The following is a 16,051-nucleotide window of genomic DNA, read 5'->3' on the forward strand; positions in this document are numbered from 1 at the left end:
CCCCATCATCACTTCTAAAATCATAGACCATAGCTTTAGAGCTGGGAAAAACCTTAGAGCTATCTAGTTTAACCCCCTCATTGAGACAATTGAGAGTGAGACATTTCCCAAAGTCATAGGAGTGGTAGACAGCATAACTGGACCTTGAGCCCAGGTTTTCTTACCCCAAATCTACCAGTCTTTTATTACAGATGAGCTCTTTTGAGCATAACCTAGTTTATGATGGTGGGAAGTATCTCAGGAGGCACTGAGACAGTCAAGTTCAGTAGAAAGAACCTTGGTTTCAATCCACTGCTTATTCTTAAGGTCACCAGTGGATCTTGTTTCCTTCTGGCTCCAGATCTGTGAATGATCTTATGGTCATTCACACATTTCCTATTAGTCACAGGTTGAAGTCAGTCTGTTGTCAGTAACAGTAATTGACTTGGATCTTCCACCCATTTCACTTCTATACCTCACAGATGCCAAGGCGAGTAGTGGCTCTGTCCAGTCCCTCAGAGAAAATGTATCTCCATGATGGTTCCAATTACATGCAAAGAATACACCGGGAACCATATCACTTAGGCAAGGTATCTGTCAACAGTACAGCTGACTGAGGCTATCATGTTATGTCCTTTATCTTCTAGAGGAAGAATATTATATTAATTTTAAGGTCATGGATAGCTCTTTAACATTCTGTGACGAGAAATATCAGTAACATTTCTGTCATAGTTACTGGTAGCTATAGTCATAGGTAGCTAATGTTTTTGGTTGCAACTCATGAGGATTGGCTACTACTAAGGTATGGGATGAAGCATATGTGTATGTATAATCATAGACTTGTTATAGACCTTAAAGGATATGTAGTCCAGATCCTTTATTTTATAGGTGGGAAAACTAATGTCCACAAACATAAGGGACTTGCCCAAGGTCACACAGGTAGTGACATATCTTGGATTTGAATCCAGGTCTTATGATGCTAAAGTCATTGATCTTTTCAGTTGTGTCTCACTGCTTCTCACATTGTTTCCCTAATGGAATTTAAGATATCTGAAGGAGCCTTGTCTTTGCAACCTTGGTCCTTGGCAAATGGTAAGCAAATAGCAAATATTTGTGGAAAAATTAACTGTTAACACCATGGATCTTTTTTCTGAAATATTGAAATAATCATGTCTGTAGAAATTTGTTGCCTTTGATGACCTGAGGTCAAGTCAACGAGCATTTGCACAATGATAAGCACTGCAAACATAATTATGAGCAAAATGAATCAGAGGTGGGTCTATAAATAGTTACAAAACCCAATAAAGTGTTTTCTCTATATTAGTCATTAAACAAATTCTTTTGACTGTTTATGAGGACAAGAATTTCTGAAATACTACAATTCTTTTATTTGCCACAGGTTTACAAAGATGTTTCTCTGTTAAACTATTATCCATCTTTTTTAAAACTCTCCTTAAATACCACCACAAATCCATCCATGATCTCTCTGCTCAGGAAGGGCCTTTTCCCTACCAGCCATCCCCCAAGCTCTTTGTTTTCCTGTCCCTTATGGACTTACTTTATGAATCTGGGGTTTTGTAGTATGAGCTCACAACCCTTCTACAAGAAAGTCGATATGGGCTGCTAAGGTCACAAATGGGATTAAAATGTTATGATCTCTTTTTATCCAACTTGGTTTGTTTGTTTTTCCGAATTTAACTGGGTTGGTTTTTAGATGGCACACTAGCAATTCTCCACAGGAATTTACTGTTTGAGGATTTCTAAGTTGTTGGGACCTTATTAAAGCATACGTAACCTTTGAGATCACAGCCTCACGTTTTTGTGTCATAAAAAAGGCCCTCAGAAGGGAATCCCAATGAAAGCATTTGAATTCCTCAAGTTGTCATGTATTGGTTATCCCTATTTGTGTCCCTGTTCCCAAGAGTAGAGTAGACCAATTCCATGAGTGGGGAAGAGGAAAGGAATAAGCATTTACGGAGTGCCAATTAATGTGCTAGGCACCTTGAGTACTTTCACAAATATTATCGCATTTGAAGGTGGAATTGTGCTTCCTATCTCAACGTTGCTTCTCCTCTAACTCAGCTCTGCATGTACTAGACACTTAATAAACATTCCTTTAATTTAACTTAATAGAGATGCACCCCATAATTTCAATCTCTGGGTGCCATCTGCCAGGCAACATTTCTGTGTTCAGGAAAGAATCTGGTGGTTTATGTCTAGTTCTAGAGATTTCTGGAGCACAGTATTTACCTCATTTCTGATGGAGAATATTGGGCCACCTCACCAGAACTTGACCATTCTTGTTCACAGGCCTCTAGTCTCTAAGCACAGTATACCTAATTGGCAAACAGAATACATCTGAGAGCAAAATAATGCTTTTCTAAAATGAATGCATTTTCATAATGTAAATAGTTTTTAAAGATGACATTTTAGAATGGGATTTTTATGCTGACAGTCTTTCCAGAATTCTAAATATTATGGTTTATATTCTAACTGAAAGATTCATAGCTGAATATTTATCCCACAGCTAGAATACCAGTTTGCTACTAAAAGAATTCAATATCCATTTTTAAAGATGCTTTAGAAGCAGGTCTATGGGCTGGGATATGGACTTGATTATTGCGTTCTGTGTATTCTTTTTAGAAGTCTCTTTAATAAATCGATTGTTCACAGCTAAGCCTGAAGAGGCAGGTAGTGGGCAGCCACACATTCTGAAATATAGAAATCCCTTTGAGACTGAAAAAATATTCTGACAGAGAAAGCTTTCTTTTGAGATTGGATGGATAATAGCATCTTCTGGGAGTGAATCATAGGAGGGATAAAGTTAAACTGAGTGTTTGTAAATGCAGAAATTGTATCCTGGAATTTGTGGTAACAGCTCAATTATCCAGAGAATGATGGTGATGATGATGATGATGATGACAGCAATAAGAAAACAGCTGAAATTTATGTAAAGCTCAAAAAATAGATGCCAGAACATGGTCTGGCATTAGGCAGAATCTCAAATCCTGGTTCTGATTCTTTGCGCCTTGTGAACCTGGACAAGTCATGGAGGTTTTTCATACTCAATGGTGAACTTCTTATGTTGGCAGTCTCCCCTCTCTAGCTGCTGAAATCACTGATCCCTTGAATTTTCACATACACAACTTATACTTTAAAATTATCAGGGAGTTATAGTTATCTCCTTTGATACATCCTCACAACAACTCTGTGTTGTAGATAGTTACAGGGATTGTTATTCACTTTTTGGAGGTGAGAGAACTGAAGCTCAGACTTGCCTCTGACCACAAAGCTAATAAGTATCAGAATTATATGTGGAACCTAGATTTGCCTGACCATGCTGTTCATTGTACCATCTCAACTCCTGGGATATATAACCAAGAAGGGCACAAGAAGTCCCTTTCAGAAACGGAAATAGATGTTATTGAGTCTATGCTAAAAATGGCTTATGTGAATCATCCTTCGTTTAATAAAAAACAAACAAATTTGATTACCTGATTAAATTTACAAACCAGAAGAGAAAGTAGGTGAGCTGATAAGAGCAAGGAAAGATGGTTGATAGGAAAAAACCAAACAAACAGCCAACCAACAAGACAAACAGAACTTCAGCAGAAACATGAAAACATAAGTGTCTTAAAATTCCATATCCAGCAAAACCACGTTCATAAAGATGAACTTTAGTCATCAACAAAAGGTCTATTTATGTCCAGTCTTGTGTTTTAAATTGTCAGGAAGTATGTAATATGTTTAAGAAAGGAATCCATTAAAAATAACTGAAATAAAAGGAAAGTTTCAAACATCTGCAAAAAATTCACTCCTCTGAAAGAATGTAAAGAAATTGGGTACTATTGAGTTTCTTATAATCAATAAACAGTTATTAAGAGCCTATCCTATGCCAGGGTGTATTTGGAAGATCTTTCCCATCCATTAATAGGTCTAAGTGACCTGCTTGAGTCCCGTGGAAGCCTGAGTCACATGAGTCTGTGGTGGGAGAAGCTTGACCAAAGGGTGAAGCAGGAAGGGGTAAAGAAGAGCTGAGAGGAAGTTGGACACAGTAGTTAGAGCTGAAGGAGAGAGAGGAAGCAGGCAGCAAGCTGGGAGTGTTTAGTGTTTGTGAGAAGGCCCTGGGAAGACTTGGGGATGGTAGAACCCCCTGTATTGTTATTGTATGTAAATGTCTTTGTTGCTGTGATGAATTTGGCTTTCTGGTGTTTAAATGTTTTGGTTCTGTCTTCCATGTGGAGAGTCTGTTGTGCGATTCAGAATTACACTGGCATATTCATGGGAACTACACAGGACAATGCTTGGCACATAAGGATAAAGGGAGAAAAGCTACTTTTATAAGATTTAATTTTATTTAATTTTAGTTTTCAACCTTCATTTCCACAAGATTTTCAGTTCCAAATTTTCTCCTCCTCTTTCCCCTTTTCCCGCACCCTGAGATGGCATGCATTCTGAGAAAAGCTACTTCTTGCTTCAAGACCCTGGTATTGTCAGGGGAAGTGACATGTATAGATGTATGTAAATACAGATGTGTTTTCTGGACAACATGTGATTTCTTCAGGATCTCTGTAGCTCTCAGGAACTTCTACAAACATAATCAGCAACATCTCTGTGACTTCAAACCTTAGAAAGCTGTCTGGGACAGAGGTTCAGTGACTTGTCTAAAGTCATACAGTGAAAAAGTCTAAGAAATGGTACATGACCCTAGGTTTTCTTGACTCCAAGGCCAGCAATCTGCCCATTATGCCCCAGCTGCCTCACAAATATACATTATGCATGTGTGCATACACACGTGTATATATGTACATACATATATACAACATAAAATATGTAATACAAATACATGATATAAATGACATCTCAAATATATACATACAACTTGTAATACGAATATTCTATAAATATTTGATATAAACATCTTTGTCATATATGACATGCAGGTATGTATGATAAAGGAGATGTTAGTATTACACATTTATACAATATTTGTATATATAAAATGTATGTATATACACAGATATATATGTGTGTGCATACCACACACACACAAACAGAAAATAAAAGTAGTTTCTGGTGGTGAAAGGAAAATAGCACCTGAGGGAATCAGAAAAGTCCAAAGACAGCTTCAGCTGAGCTTTAGAAGAAGCCTGGGATTGAAAGGGACATTTGTAAGGAGTTAGTTTAAGTTACAAATGGGAGACTTATCTGTACAGGGGCAGAAGATGGAACACTGTGTATGAAGAAGAAGAAGAAATCTAAAGGGGAGTAATGGATAATGGCAGCCAGATGGCCAAGGGCTTTCACTGATAAATAGAAAACTTAGTAACTTATTTTAGAAGCAATAGAGAACCACTAAAGCTGGAACCGAAGGAAACAACATTTATTAAACACTGCTGTTCTAAGCACTTTGCTACTTTGATTTCACTTGATTCAATAATTCTGCAATAGAGATTCTGTTATTATCCCTGTTTTACAAGGGCGGTGGGACTAGAAAAGCTTAGACAATCAGAGGTTAAGTGACTTGCCTAGAGTCGCACAGCTAGGAAGTGTCTAAGACTGAATTTGAACTCAGGTCTCCCTGATTCCAGACCCAGTGATCTATCTACTGTGCCACCAAGTGCCTGTAACACAAAAGGGAATAACTTGATGAGGCTGTGCTTTAGAAACATCATTTTGGTGATTTTGTGGAGGATAAACAGGGGAGAGACTAGAGGCTAGAGAGAAAGTAGGAAGTTGCCCAGGTGGATACTGTGTGTGTGTGTGTGTGTGTGTGTGTGTGTGTGATTTTGTTCCGAAGCCACATGATACCATAAGGGACTCATAGCCATGAGAATAAACCAACCACAGGTTCACAAATTTTAGCTCTGGATATGTCCTTATTGTAGTTTAGTTGTTTTTCAGTCATATCCAACTCTTCCTGACCCCATTTAGGATTTTCTTGGGAAAGATACTGGAGTAGTTTGCCATTTCCTTATCCAGCTCATTTTACAGATGAGAAAACTGAGGCAAACAGGGTTAAGTGACTTGCATAGGTGATATAGCTGGTAAACCTCTGAGGCCAGATTTGAACTAAGGTCTTCCTGACTCGAGGCTACCACTCTTTGCACTGTGCCACCTGGCTGCCTTTAGAGGCTACCAAATCCAACCCCATATTTTATAGAGGAGGAAATTATCATCCAGACTGATTGCCTAGGGTCACATTTATAACAAGTTAACTGAGTCAGAATGGCCCTATGACACAGTGGAAGAGAACTCCAGGGTGACACATGGCAGCTGCTTCTATGAACATGATCTTTGTCACATCCATCAATGACATTAAAATCTACTACAAAAATGATATCTAAAGATGATTACATATGTATTGACCTCCCTCTGATCTTGCCATAGGGAAGCCTGCATATAACCCCTGTAAACAAAGCTGAACCCATATGTACAAACACCAGGACAGCCCACCCTATGTTAAGCATGTTTTTCTCTATAGGCACTACAAATTGAATTGAAAATCAGTCTTTGATTCCAGAGTTAAGTCTACACACAAGATGAAGTGGATAACTGAGGCAATTATCTGCAAATGCTCAGGAAAAGCAAAAACAACCTAAAGCGCTCAAAAGTGCCGGTTTAAAATCAATCCATTATCTTCACCTTCCGTTTAAAATTGATGAGGATTTTTCAGAAGATTCAGTTCCACTCAATTTAACAGTCATTGATTAGGATCTACTACAATCAAAGCAAGAAAAAAATGGAAATGTCTTTTACTGATGAGGCAATACAGTCAATTTAATCCATTTCCATTTCAATCCTTTTGACTCCAATCCAGTGAACATTGGGTGGGAACTGGTGGGAGAAAAGACAAGATGAAAAATGATCCCCTTCTCCAGTATAATTTATATTGAGGCTTCTTTGTTGTTATTTTTCAATGTGACTGCTCCTATTAACTCAGATCTCAACCCATTTATAACTTGAGTTGCTATGGCTGTAATCAAAATTGTGATGAGTTTCTTTGATCTTACTTGGGCTTATGTACAAAAGCCAGGTACACAATCCATTCCTGGACGTGTTCTCAACGCCATTCCATTTTCTCAGGGTCTGTACAAGCAGACACATTTCAGAGTCGGGAAGGGTCTCTGAAGAGAACGTGTTGTTGCTTAATCTCAATCATTCTTCATACATATATTTAAAATTAAAGGGAAGGGTTTTTTTGTCTATTCTTTTAAACTTGACATCATTGAAGAATAGCGTTTGGGGGAAGCATCATTCCTTAGTCCATTAATCTCAGAGGAAAACTATATCAAATAGCAAAAAAAAAAAAAAAAAGTAGACAAGATTTTCCAGGAAGACATTCCTGGAAAAAATAAATGATACTGACCAAGCAACTTGGAGTAAGTCAGTTAAACCCAATTTTAATTTCTTATTAGTGATTTGAAGATTTTTTTTCAAACAGCTGGTGATAATTTTCATCTCTCCCTTAAAGAATGCCTACTTACATTCTTTGGCCACATTTAACTATTAGGGAATTTTTATTTTCTTAATATTATTAGCACTTCTTTAATTGGATCTTTTTCCACAGAAAGTTGTCAAAGTTTGTTTTGTCTTTCTAACTCTAGCTGAATTCATTTTGACAAATATGGTAGATTCAGAAGAATATGGTAATTTTTATGAATAGATGCATAGGGAAATGAACAGAAGCAAGAAAACGACCTGCATGACATTGACAATTAAAATGCGAAGGCAAATAATCTTGACAAGCTCCAGCATCTCAATCAAGATTGGAGATCAGTCAGAACATCCAGAGCTGGAGGATGTCCACCTCTTAGCAGGGAGGCAGCGGACTGAATACAGAGAATGCAGGCCACGAGACAGGAAGACTCATATTGGGGAGTTCAAATGTGGTCTCAGACACTTCCTAATTGTGTGACCTTGGGCAAGTCACTGAATCCTGTTTGCCTTGGTTGCATCGTTTGTAATAGGAAGTGTTGAAGGAAATGGCAAACCCCTAGTGTCAAGTGTCAAGTGTCTTCACCAAGAAAACCCCAAATAAAGTCATGAAGAGTTGGAGATCACTGAAATGACTGAACAACAAAAATGTATTTTCAGATACCATGAATACATTCAATGATTAGACATCTAGAGGTGGAAGAGATCTTGGAGATGATCCATTCAGCTGTTTGGCTTCATAGATGAAGAAACCTGAGGCCCCAGGAGGTTCAGTGAATTGCCTTTGGTCGGACAGTATCAGCATCCCCAAGATTGGCCCTTTCCACTGGAGTACACTGACTTGTTTGATTTGAATGTTTGTTACAAATGAGGGTTTCTCTTTTGAGGAATTGGGTAGGTTAGTGAGAACTGGTAGACATAAAGAAGAGAGCAGCAATGAAGCATTTTAAAATACACACAACAAAAATAGTGCAAAGGAAGACAGAGTCATTTTGTTCCTGTCTTAAAATTTATGTATTATCAACAGATATACATACATATGTATGTTTCTTCAGAACTGAAATTTCAGGGGATCACAGTTCCTTATAAAATTCTCTTTCTTATCCTCTTGAATATTTTGAAATGCATGTTTTGTGATGACTGCTAAGTTCACTAAAATAAATAGAATACTTTACATGGAGGAAGAAAAATGAGGAGGGGGATAGAGAAGGAATAAGAAAGAGAGAAGGAAAATGAAAGTAAAGGAAGAAAGGAAGAGGGAGGAGGAAGTAGAAAAATGAGGTGAGGAAGGAGAGGAATAAGTTAACAAAGGAAAGAAGAATACAAATAGGGAAGGCAAAGGGATTAAGCATTTATGCCGTGCCTATTATGTGCTAGGGACTGGGCTGAGTTCTTTACAAATATCTCATTTAATGCTCACAACTACACTGAGTTGTATCATTATATTCCCATTTTATAGTTGAGGAGACTGAGCCAAATAGAGGGTGTGGTTTTTTTGTTTTTGTTTTTGTTTTTTGCTTTAAAATAAAACATAAAAATTGTTGAAGGCTGGATTAGAGACTTAATGTAACAGAAAAAAATCAGAAGGAAAGGATAACAGTCTATGACACAGAATCCTGTATGAAAGAGAGAAGAGGGAGAAGAAAAGGTCACACGGAAGAGAAAAAGATGCATACGAGAGGCAGGAAAGGGAGGCTGGGCTCTCGGCCAGTGATCTTCATCATGTCGATTTCCAGTAAATATCTTTCAAGACTGTAGGTTTGTCCAAAGCTCAACAGCATGGGCATTCAATGGGTATCGATGTTGGGTTTTCCCAACAGCTCTGGAAGATGTAGGATAATTCTGCCATCGTACAGAGCTGACCACTTGTCCTTGAGAATGTCCAAATGGATAATGATAATGGGTATCTATGTTCAGGTAAATGACTTGCTAAGAAATACACTGCGAGTAGTTGTCTGAGGCTTGATTTAAACTTAGATCTTCTGGATTCCAGGCCCATCACTCTATTTCACCACAAATACAAAAAGAAGGGGGACTGGAGTATGGTGAGAAAAAAAAAAATAAGAGAAGGAAATTGAGGCAGATGAGGAGAGGAAAGAGAAGGTGATTTTGATGGGGAGCTGTGATTTAATCAGTTAAGTTGCTTTCCAATATGGAAACTCCCTCTATCCAAGTACCTTCATTTGAGATTTGTAGTCTTATTTGCCTGAGACAAATACCAAGTAACAAAGATAGGTCCTTATTCCTACATCAGTTGAAATAAAGAGGTTTAAAAGTGAATTAAGGTACAGGAGAACAAAATTTTATTCTGATTCTCCTAACTCCCTGTCTGACCTTGTAATCCTGTACTCCACACAGCTTTACTTTATCATCTACTACACCATGCTTATCATATCGCAAATAGTGACATATAACTCAAATTGTTCCTCATTCATGAAATCCTCCTTACTACTGGGCTCCTCACTGATTTCCTTCCTCTGATCTAAAATATTTACAGTCTGCCTCACATAATCAAGCACTTAATTATATTCTGTCCCTCATTGTTTGCTGTTGCTTTGTGTGTGTAAATCATATGTCCCCTACTAGGCTACGTGCTTCTCAGCAGTGGTGACTGTAACTGATAGTTCTGTAATCCCCACAGCGTCGCAGAATTCTGAACACACAAAGTTTTTCTGTTTTTTCCAAATAACAAAATTGCCTATCTGTATGGGGCTTTTTAGAGTTTTAAAACCTACTATGCTTTTGGATCACCGCAGGGATTCAATGAGTGAGGCAGGGTAGCTATTATTATCTCCTGTTTCCAAATGAAGAAACATGGGCTGTGTTTTATTGGAAAGAATCTGTTCCAGAAGTCTGGGTCTCAGGTTTCATTCCCCACTTTAAAGAAATCCCAGTGTGACATCGGACATATCAGCTAACATTCCAGGGCCACACTTTGCTCATCTTTACAATGAAGAGTTTGAGCTGTTACGTGATTGAGTTCAAGTCAAGATGTATGGTGTGTATGATCACAAGGCCACATAGGGAGTTAGTGAGGAGGGAGGGTCAAAATAAAACTCAGCTCTCCTTCACCTTAATCCACCTCTAAACCTCATTATTTCAATAAATGTTAATTGACTGATTGACTTACACACCTGTGATCTTAACAGGTATTCCTAATTTTTCCCAGAAGGTGACGGAAATATATCAGTGAGTAATTACAACTTCAGGAAACTTCTGTGAAAAACTAGGCTTACAACAAGAGAGATGGACATGCATGTGGAACTCAAAGGCAGAACAAAGAAGCTTGCATATTTATGACAGCAGGACAAAGGAAAGGAGAGGTACCAGAATTTCCCCCAAATGGGGCATGGCATGGGAGGGGAAAGGTGTAGTAAAGGTAGGAAAAGGACAAAACTCTACAAAAGGGAAGGAACAAGGCTGCTGCAAAAGTCATATTCTTTTCCCTTGGGAATGATTAGACTAGTGCCTAGATGTACAAGCCCAGTACAGATTGGCATCTATCTTGACTCCCAAGGACACCAGTCCAGTACTAAATGCCAACAATAAACCATTTTAGCTGGGGGGGTGGGGGTGGTGTTGTCCTTCATACATTCCGGGTCTCCTGAATGCTCTCATTCCAGTGTTTCTTGAAAATAAGGCAACTCCAAAAGACAAATTCAGGTGACCCCTTAAGAGAAGATGGGACATGTATATTGGGTACTTTTGGTAACATCTTTGTGTTTCTTCTTGCATTACTCTTAAAGACACTTCCATGATATCCTTTTCATGGTGCCAGGAAGGGGCAGCCACCAGCAGTGCCACTTGTCATTGGCTGCTTGCTCTTTGTGACTATAGCTCTGACTGCACTGAAGGACAAGTGGGGACAGATTCTAAGAGCTGGGATTCCAAGGGAACAGCATGATAGTAGCAGATAGCATGGAGCCTCAGTAACTGGAATGATCCCTTTCTTTAAGTTGGTGGTTTATTGTTTATTAGGCACTGTGCCAACCTGCAAACACAAAGAAATCTCAAAGACCTTGCTTTCAGTCTAATGGGGGAGACAACTTAGAATCAATAATAAGCAAAATAAATGTGAAGTAAAGCAACAGAGAAGGCATTCATTGCATAATGAGTTACAGTGGGTTTCAGATGCCAAGATGAGAGGAGATGAGAAGGTATAATGATCTCTTGGGTTTGCTAGGCAACACCTTCTTTATAGTTACACACTGCTATGTGTCTTTAATAAATCACGTGGTCACTGAAAAGTCTATCATCTGAGTTTTATGAATGAAGTTGACCAATTGGACATAGAAGAAGGGATGAAAATTATAGAATTTCAATATTTCAGAGTAATATTCCATATTTTTTCATAATCCTAGGTCAGCTCTGAATTGGAGACCAGTAGTACCATTCTGTGAGTTCTACAATCTTACAGCATTGGGAAGGAGAATAGTCTAAGAGCATTTCAGCTGAGTATCCTTTTGTGTGCCTTTGAGCAAACTAGCACGTGCACTGAACACACTCTGTTGAAGCAATTTGGCTGGTGGTTTGAAGGTGGCATCGTTTGGGACCAAATTATCTCTCATCACCCATCAACACACCTCCCCCTCCAAATAGAAATCCTACATTTTAACAAATAATTAGGGAGTCAAGCAAAACATATCATCATGATACAATAGAAAGAGCAATGTCTGTAGAGTCAAAGGACCTGAGTTCTAATCTTGGCTGTGGTATCTACTACCTGCATAACCTCAGGCAACTTAAGTCTACCTAGGCTTAAGTTTCTTCATCTATAAAATGAAGGAGTTGAGTTAGAAAGTCACTTGGGACACCTGCTCACCCCTGTCACAGGAATGTAGAAATGCATAAATTTCATTGTTAAATATTTCATTTTTATCACTATTCTTGGCATTGATTCCAAGACACAGATAATTCAGCATTTGGTACTGTGACACAGTATTCCCAAGTTCAAGAGTGCTTTGGTGTTTCAAACCACCATCAAGAGACAAAATGAACAATTACCCTAGTGAAGATAGATCATGGTTATCATCATCTGTTAGTATCAGACATTCATTTTAATTGACAGCTTTGTACTTCCCTCCCTGGTAGGGAGATACCATCAGTCTGATTTCAGTGACAAAGGGAAAAACCTATAAATTTCATTCCTCAAGGAAGAAAGAAATGGATCTTTCTCTTTTAGTTGCTTCATTGGGCTTCTTCTGGTTGTCTATTCCTTCCCCCATACGCACCCCCAATTACATTGCTGTATCCCTTTTTAAGTTGACAAAAAAAATCTAAACATTCAAAAATATCATACAGAAAATATTTAGTGTTTTTGGAGAGTTTTATGCTTTACAAAAGGGCTTTTACTGCTAGTATAAACATTTTATCTTCACAGTAACGCTGAGAGGGAAGTAGACAAATGTTTTATGCCCTTCTTAGTAATGGAGAAACAGACAAAATGAAAGAAAATAAATTGACTTGGCTAAAGTCACACAGTAAATTGGTGCCAGTGCCTTGAAATGCACCTGTTACTCTGTCTTTAATACAAATTTAGTAAAAATAAGTAAATACATTCCAAGGCTTGTGTTGGACTCCCTCCCAAAGTCTTAAACCTTCCTTCTTGTTGTTCAGTCATTTTTTTCAGTCATGTCTGGCTTTTTGTGATCCCATTTGGGATTTTCTTGGCAAAGATACTGAATGATTTGCCAATTCCTTCTTCACCTCATTTTACAGATGAGGAAACTGAGGCAAACAGGGCCAAGTGACTTGCTCAGAGTCACACAGCTAGTAAAGTGTCTGAGGCTGGATTTGAACTGAGGAAGATGAGCCTTCCTGACTCGAGGTCCAGTGCTTTATACATTGTGCCACCTAGTGGCCCTAAACCTTCCCAAATCACCTACATACAGCTAAAAATCTAGAGATTATCTGTCATCAAAAAGATACTTATGTTCAGTGTCACATACTCAGGCAGAAGGAAGAAATAACACATTTAGACCTGATCCTACTATATTTTTTAATTAGCTCTTGATTGATCTAAATGTTCCATGAACTTGTCCATGGTGATGTGGCTAGTGTCTGACAGAGGCAGGATTGGAACCAGGGCTCTCCTTACTAATTCAGACTTGGTATGTTATAGTGCATGGCTTGTTGGACTTAGACTCAGGAAGACCTGGGTTCAGTGTGTCATACCTACCTGTGGGACCCTCAACAAAATCAAAGCTCCATTTGCTTTAAGCAGTTCCCTAGGATCCATCTATCCAAGTGACACCTGGATTAGAACATGTCTCAGTGATAGAATCTTCCATAAGAATAACGTCTCCTACAGACAAATCTCAGCCCCTTTGCGTACTGCCTTAGCGAGATGCTTCTTGCTGTGCGCCACCTCCCAACCATTCCATAAGTTTAAGAAATGCTTCTCCCATACAACAAAGGAATCAACATTATCAAGGACTCTCTGATTTTTGCACAACTGTGAGGGGCAGCATGGGGTAGAGCTAGAGGAAGCAGCCTTTCCATTTTCTGTTCAATGTTGAAAGGACTCAGCCATCCATCACGTTTTCCTTTCCAAGGAATGGAGGAGAAATGCAAGGATTAAAGGATGCTGTGAACATTACTAATGCCAGCTTGGCTATCTCAAACTCCATGATATTCATCTATGTCATTGCTGGGTCGCAAGTTATTCTCACGTGCCATGAATTAAGTGAAGGAAATGTGTTTCATTGAACTAACTTTTTAAAAGCAATTTGAGGTCCACGTAAACTATGACTTGGCTTACAGTCAGTGCAGTGAAAGGATGGTCATAGGAATTACATTCCATCACACCTGTCTATAAGTTTTTAAGTGGGAAACGTTCTTTCCTAGTTCTCTAAGACAAATCCCAGAGGATGAGACAAACTTTTGTTCTCTATCCATCTTCCTTATTTTCATTCTAAAGTAGAATATTTCACATCCCCTAAATTCTGTGAGAACTCCAATAAGAGCTCACATCCGTAGTGTCTTGTTTGCACAAACTTTCTTTGCAACAGCTCTATTATCTAGGTCACACCAGTAAGATTCTCATACAAAACATCATGGTGTAGTGTTGAGAGTTCAGGACATGGAGTCTGGGAAAACTTGGTTTAAGTTCTTGACTCTAGCAATAGCCAGGTGAACCTGGGCAAGTCATTTAAAGCCTGGTATTATGTTGTTAGGCAACTCTTAAGACCACAGGTTCAGAGATTAAGAACTGAAAGGAGAATCTCCAAGTCCTCTCTTCCAACCATTTTCTCTTACAGCAGAAAGACTAAGAGATCCTGTGAGTTACCCAGAGCCCCACCAGTGGGCATTTGCATTTGCATTCACACACAGTTCCTCTGACCTGCCCCAGATCAAGCATTCTTTCCATTCTACCATGGCTAATTGGGCAACATATTGTGCCAGTGTCATTATCCACATTTCACTTGAGACTCTAAAATGTGAAGTAATTTGCGCAATTATACCTCACTAATAAGAGTGTAAGGAAAGATTTGAACTCAAGTTTCCTGACTCTATGGCCAGTGATCCATCCATCCATAGTAGGTAGCATGCTGCCTATTAGATAAAATGAAGTGAATAAATCACGGGCTTATAGAGTTAGAACTGAAAGGATGTTAGAGGTCATCTAATCAACCCCGTCCTTTTACAGTTGAGGAAAGTTAAGTGACTTGCCCAAGTTCTCCTAGGTAGGAGACTTCCGCCATGGGATTGAATTTACATCCTCTGGCTCAGGTCAGTGCTTTGTCCACAGTACTGTCCTGACTCTCTCATAGTTGGTTATGCTGTGACTTTTTCATTAAGTATGGTAGCAAAACAGGCCACCCCGTCTGATGTGATCAGGGTAAAAAGAAAAAAAAATCTTTGGAGGAAAGGTGCTTACCAATACAGGATTCTCCGGAAAGTGAATAGGTTCCATTGTCATGGAAACCGCTTCTGCACTCACAGTGGTACCACCCTGGCAGGTTAACACAGCGGGAATGGTTGTGGCACTCAATGATTCCCTCTGTACATTCATCAATATCTGCCTCAGAGAAAAAACAAGCCAGCCAGGGAATTAATTTCCTTTGACACTAACATTTCATCTGATGCTTTAAAAAAAAATTCACATCAAATTATCAATTAAAATGACTAAGGTGAAAGACATAGGTACTATAGATTCCCATTTACATAGAATCTGAATAAATGGCAGAAAAAATAATTTGATATCTCTGTACAAAGATAATATTCATAAGACTCAGTTCAAAAAAAAAATTTTTTTTTTTTTTGCCTTCCAAAAGCCTTTTTTGGAGCCCTGTTGCTCCCATACCTCCCAGAAAGGCTTTCTCCCTCCTGATTTAATTGTACTTTGTATTCCATTGCCTTTTTAATCTAACCTAGGTGGTTTTTTTGGTTTGTTTTTAGTTCAGTTTGGTTTATTTTTTCCTCAGAGTTAGTAATGAAAAGTAGATAGGAGCTGGTCTGGAAGTCAGGAGCATTTAGGTTCAGTACCTGCTTCTTGACATATGTTTGTTTTGTGCCCTTGGACAAGACACTTAACCTCTTGCTCCAGGGACATCCAGAAGTCATCTAGTTATTCCCCCCATTTTATGATTTGGGAAACTGAGGACCAGGAAGGTTAGGACTATAAGATATAGCA

The 16,051-nt window shown here is 38.7% G+C and overlaps 1 protein-coding gene and 2 long non-coding RNA genes across 4 annotated transcripts in view; 2 read left to right on the forward strand and 1 right to left on the reverse strand.

Annotated features, from left to right (window-relative positions):
* Positions 1-16,051, reverse strand: part of NELL1 (neural EGFL like 1) — a 905,733-nt gene that overhangs the window by 35,708 nt on the left and 853,974 nt on the right. The window contains exon 16 of one of the 2 annotated variants that reach the window (XM_072619340.1): positions 15,296-15,436. The exons of the other annotated variant lie outside the window; for it this stretch is intronic. Within the exon in view, the coding sequence (XP_072475441.1) occupies positions 15,296-15,436 (141 nt within the window). The remainder of the gene's footprint in view (positions 1-15,295; positions 15,437-16,051) is intronic. 2 annotated transcript variants of the gene reach the window in all.
* LOC140510620 (uncharacterized) overlaps positions 1-16,051 on the forward strand; it is a 106,776-nt gene that overhangs the window by 15,124 nt on the left and 75,601 nt on the right. The window lies entirely within an intron of this gene.
* LOC140510621 (uncharacterized) lies at positions 1,026-12,094 on the forward strand. The gene is made up of 3 exons (XR_011969313.1): positions 1,026-1,071; positions 10,586-10,739; positions 11,778-12,094. It is a non-coding gene; the product is annotated as an uncharacterized lncRNA (long non-coding RNA).

The sequence above is a fragment of the Notamacropus eugenii genome, chromosome 6 (assembly GCF_028372415.1).
Source record: "Notamacropus eugenii isolate mMacEug1 chromosome 6, mMacEug1.pri_v2, whole genome shotgun sequence".
NCBI lineage: Eukaryota > Metazoa > Chordata > Mammalia > Diprotodontia > Macropodidae > Notamacropus > Notamacropus eugenii.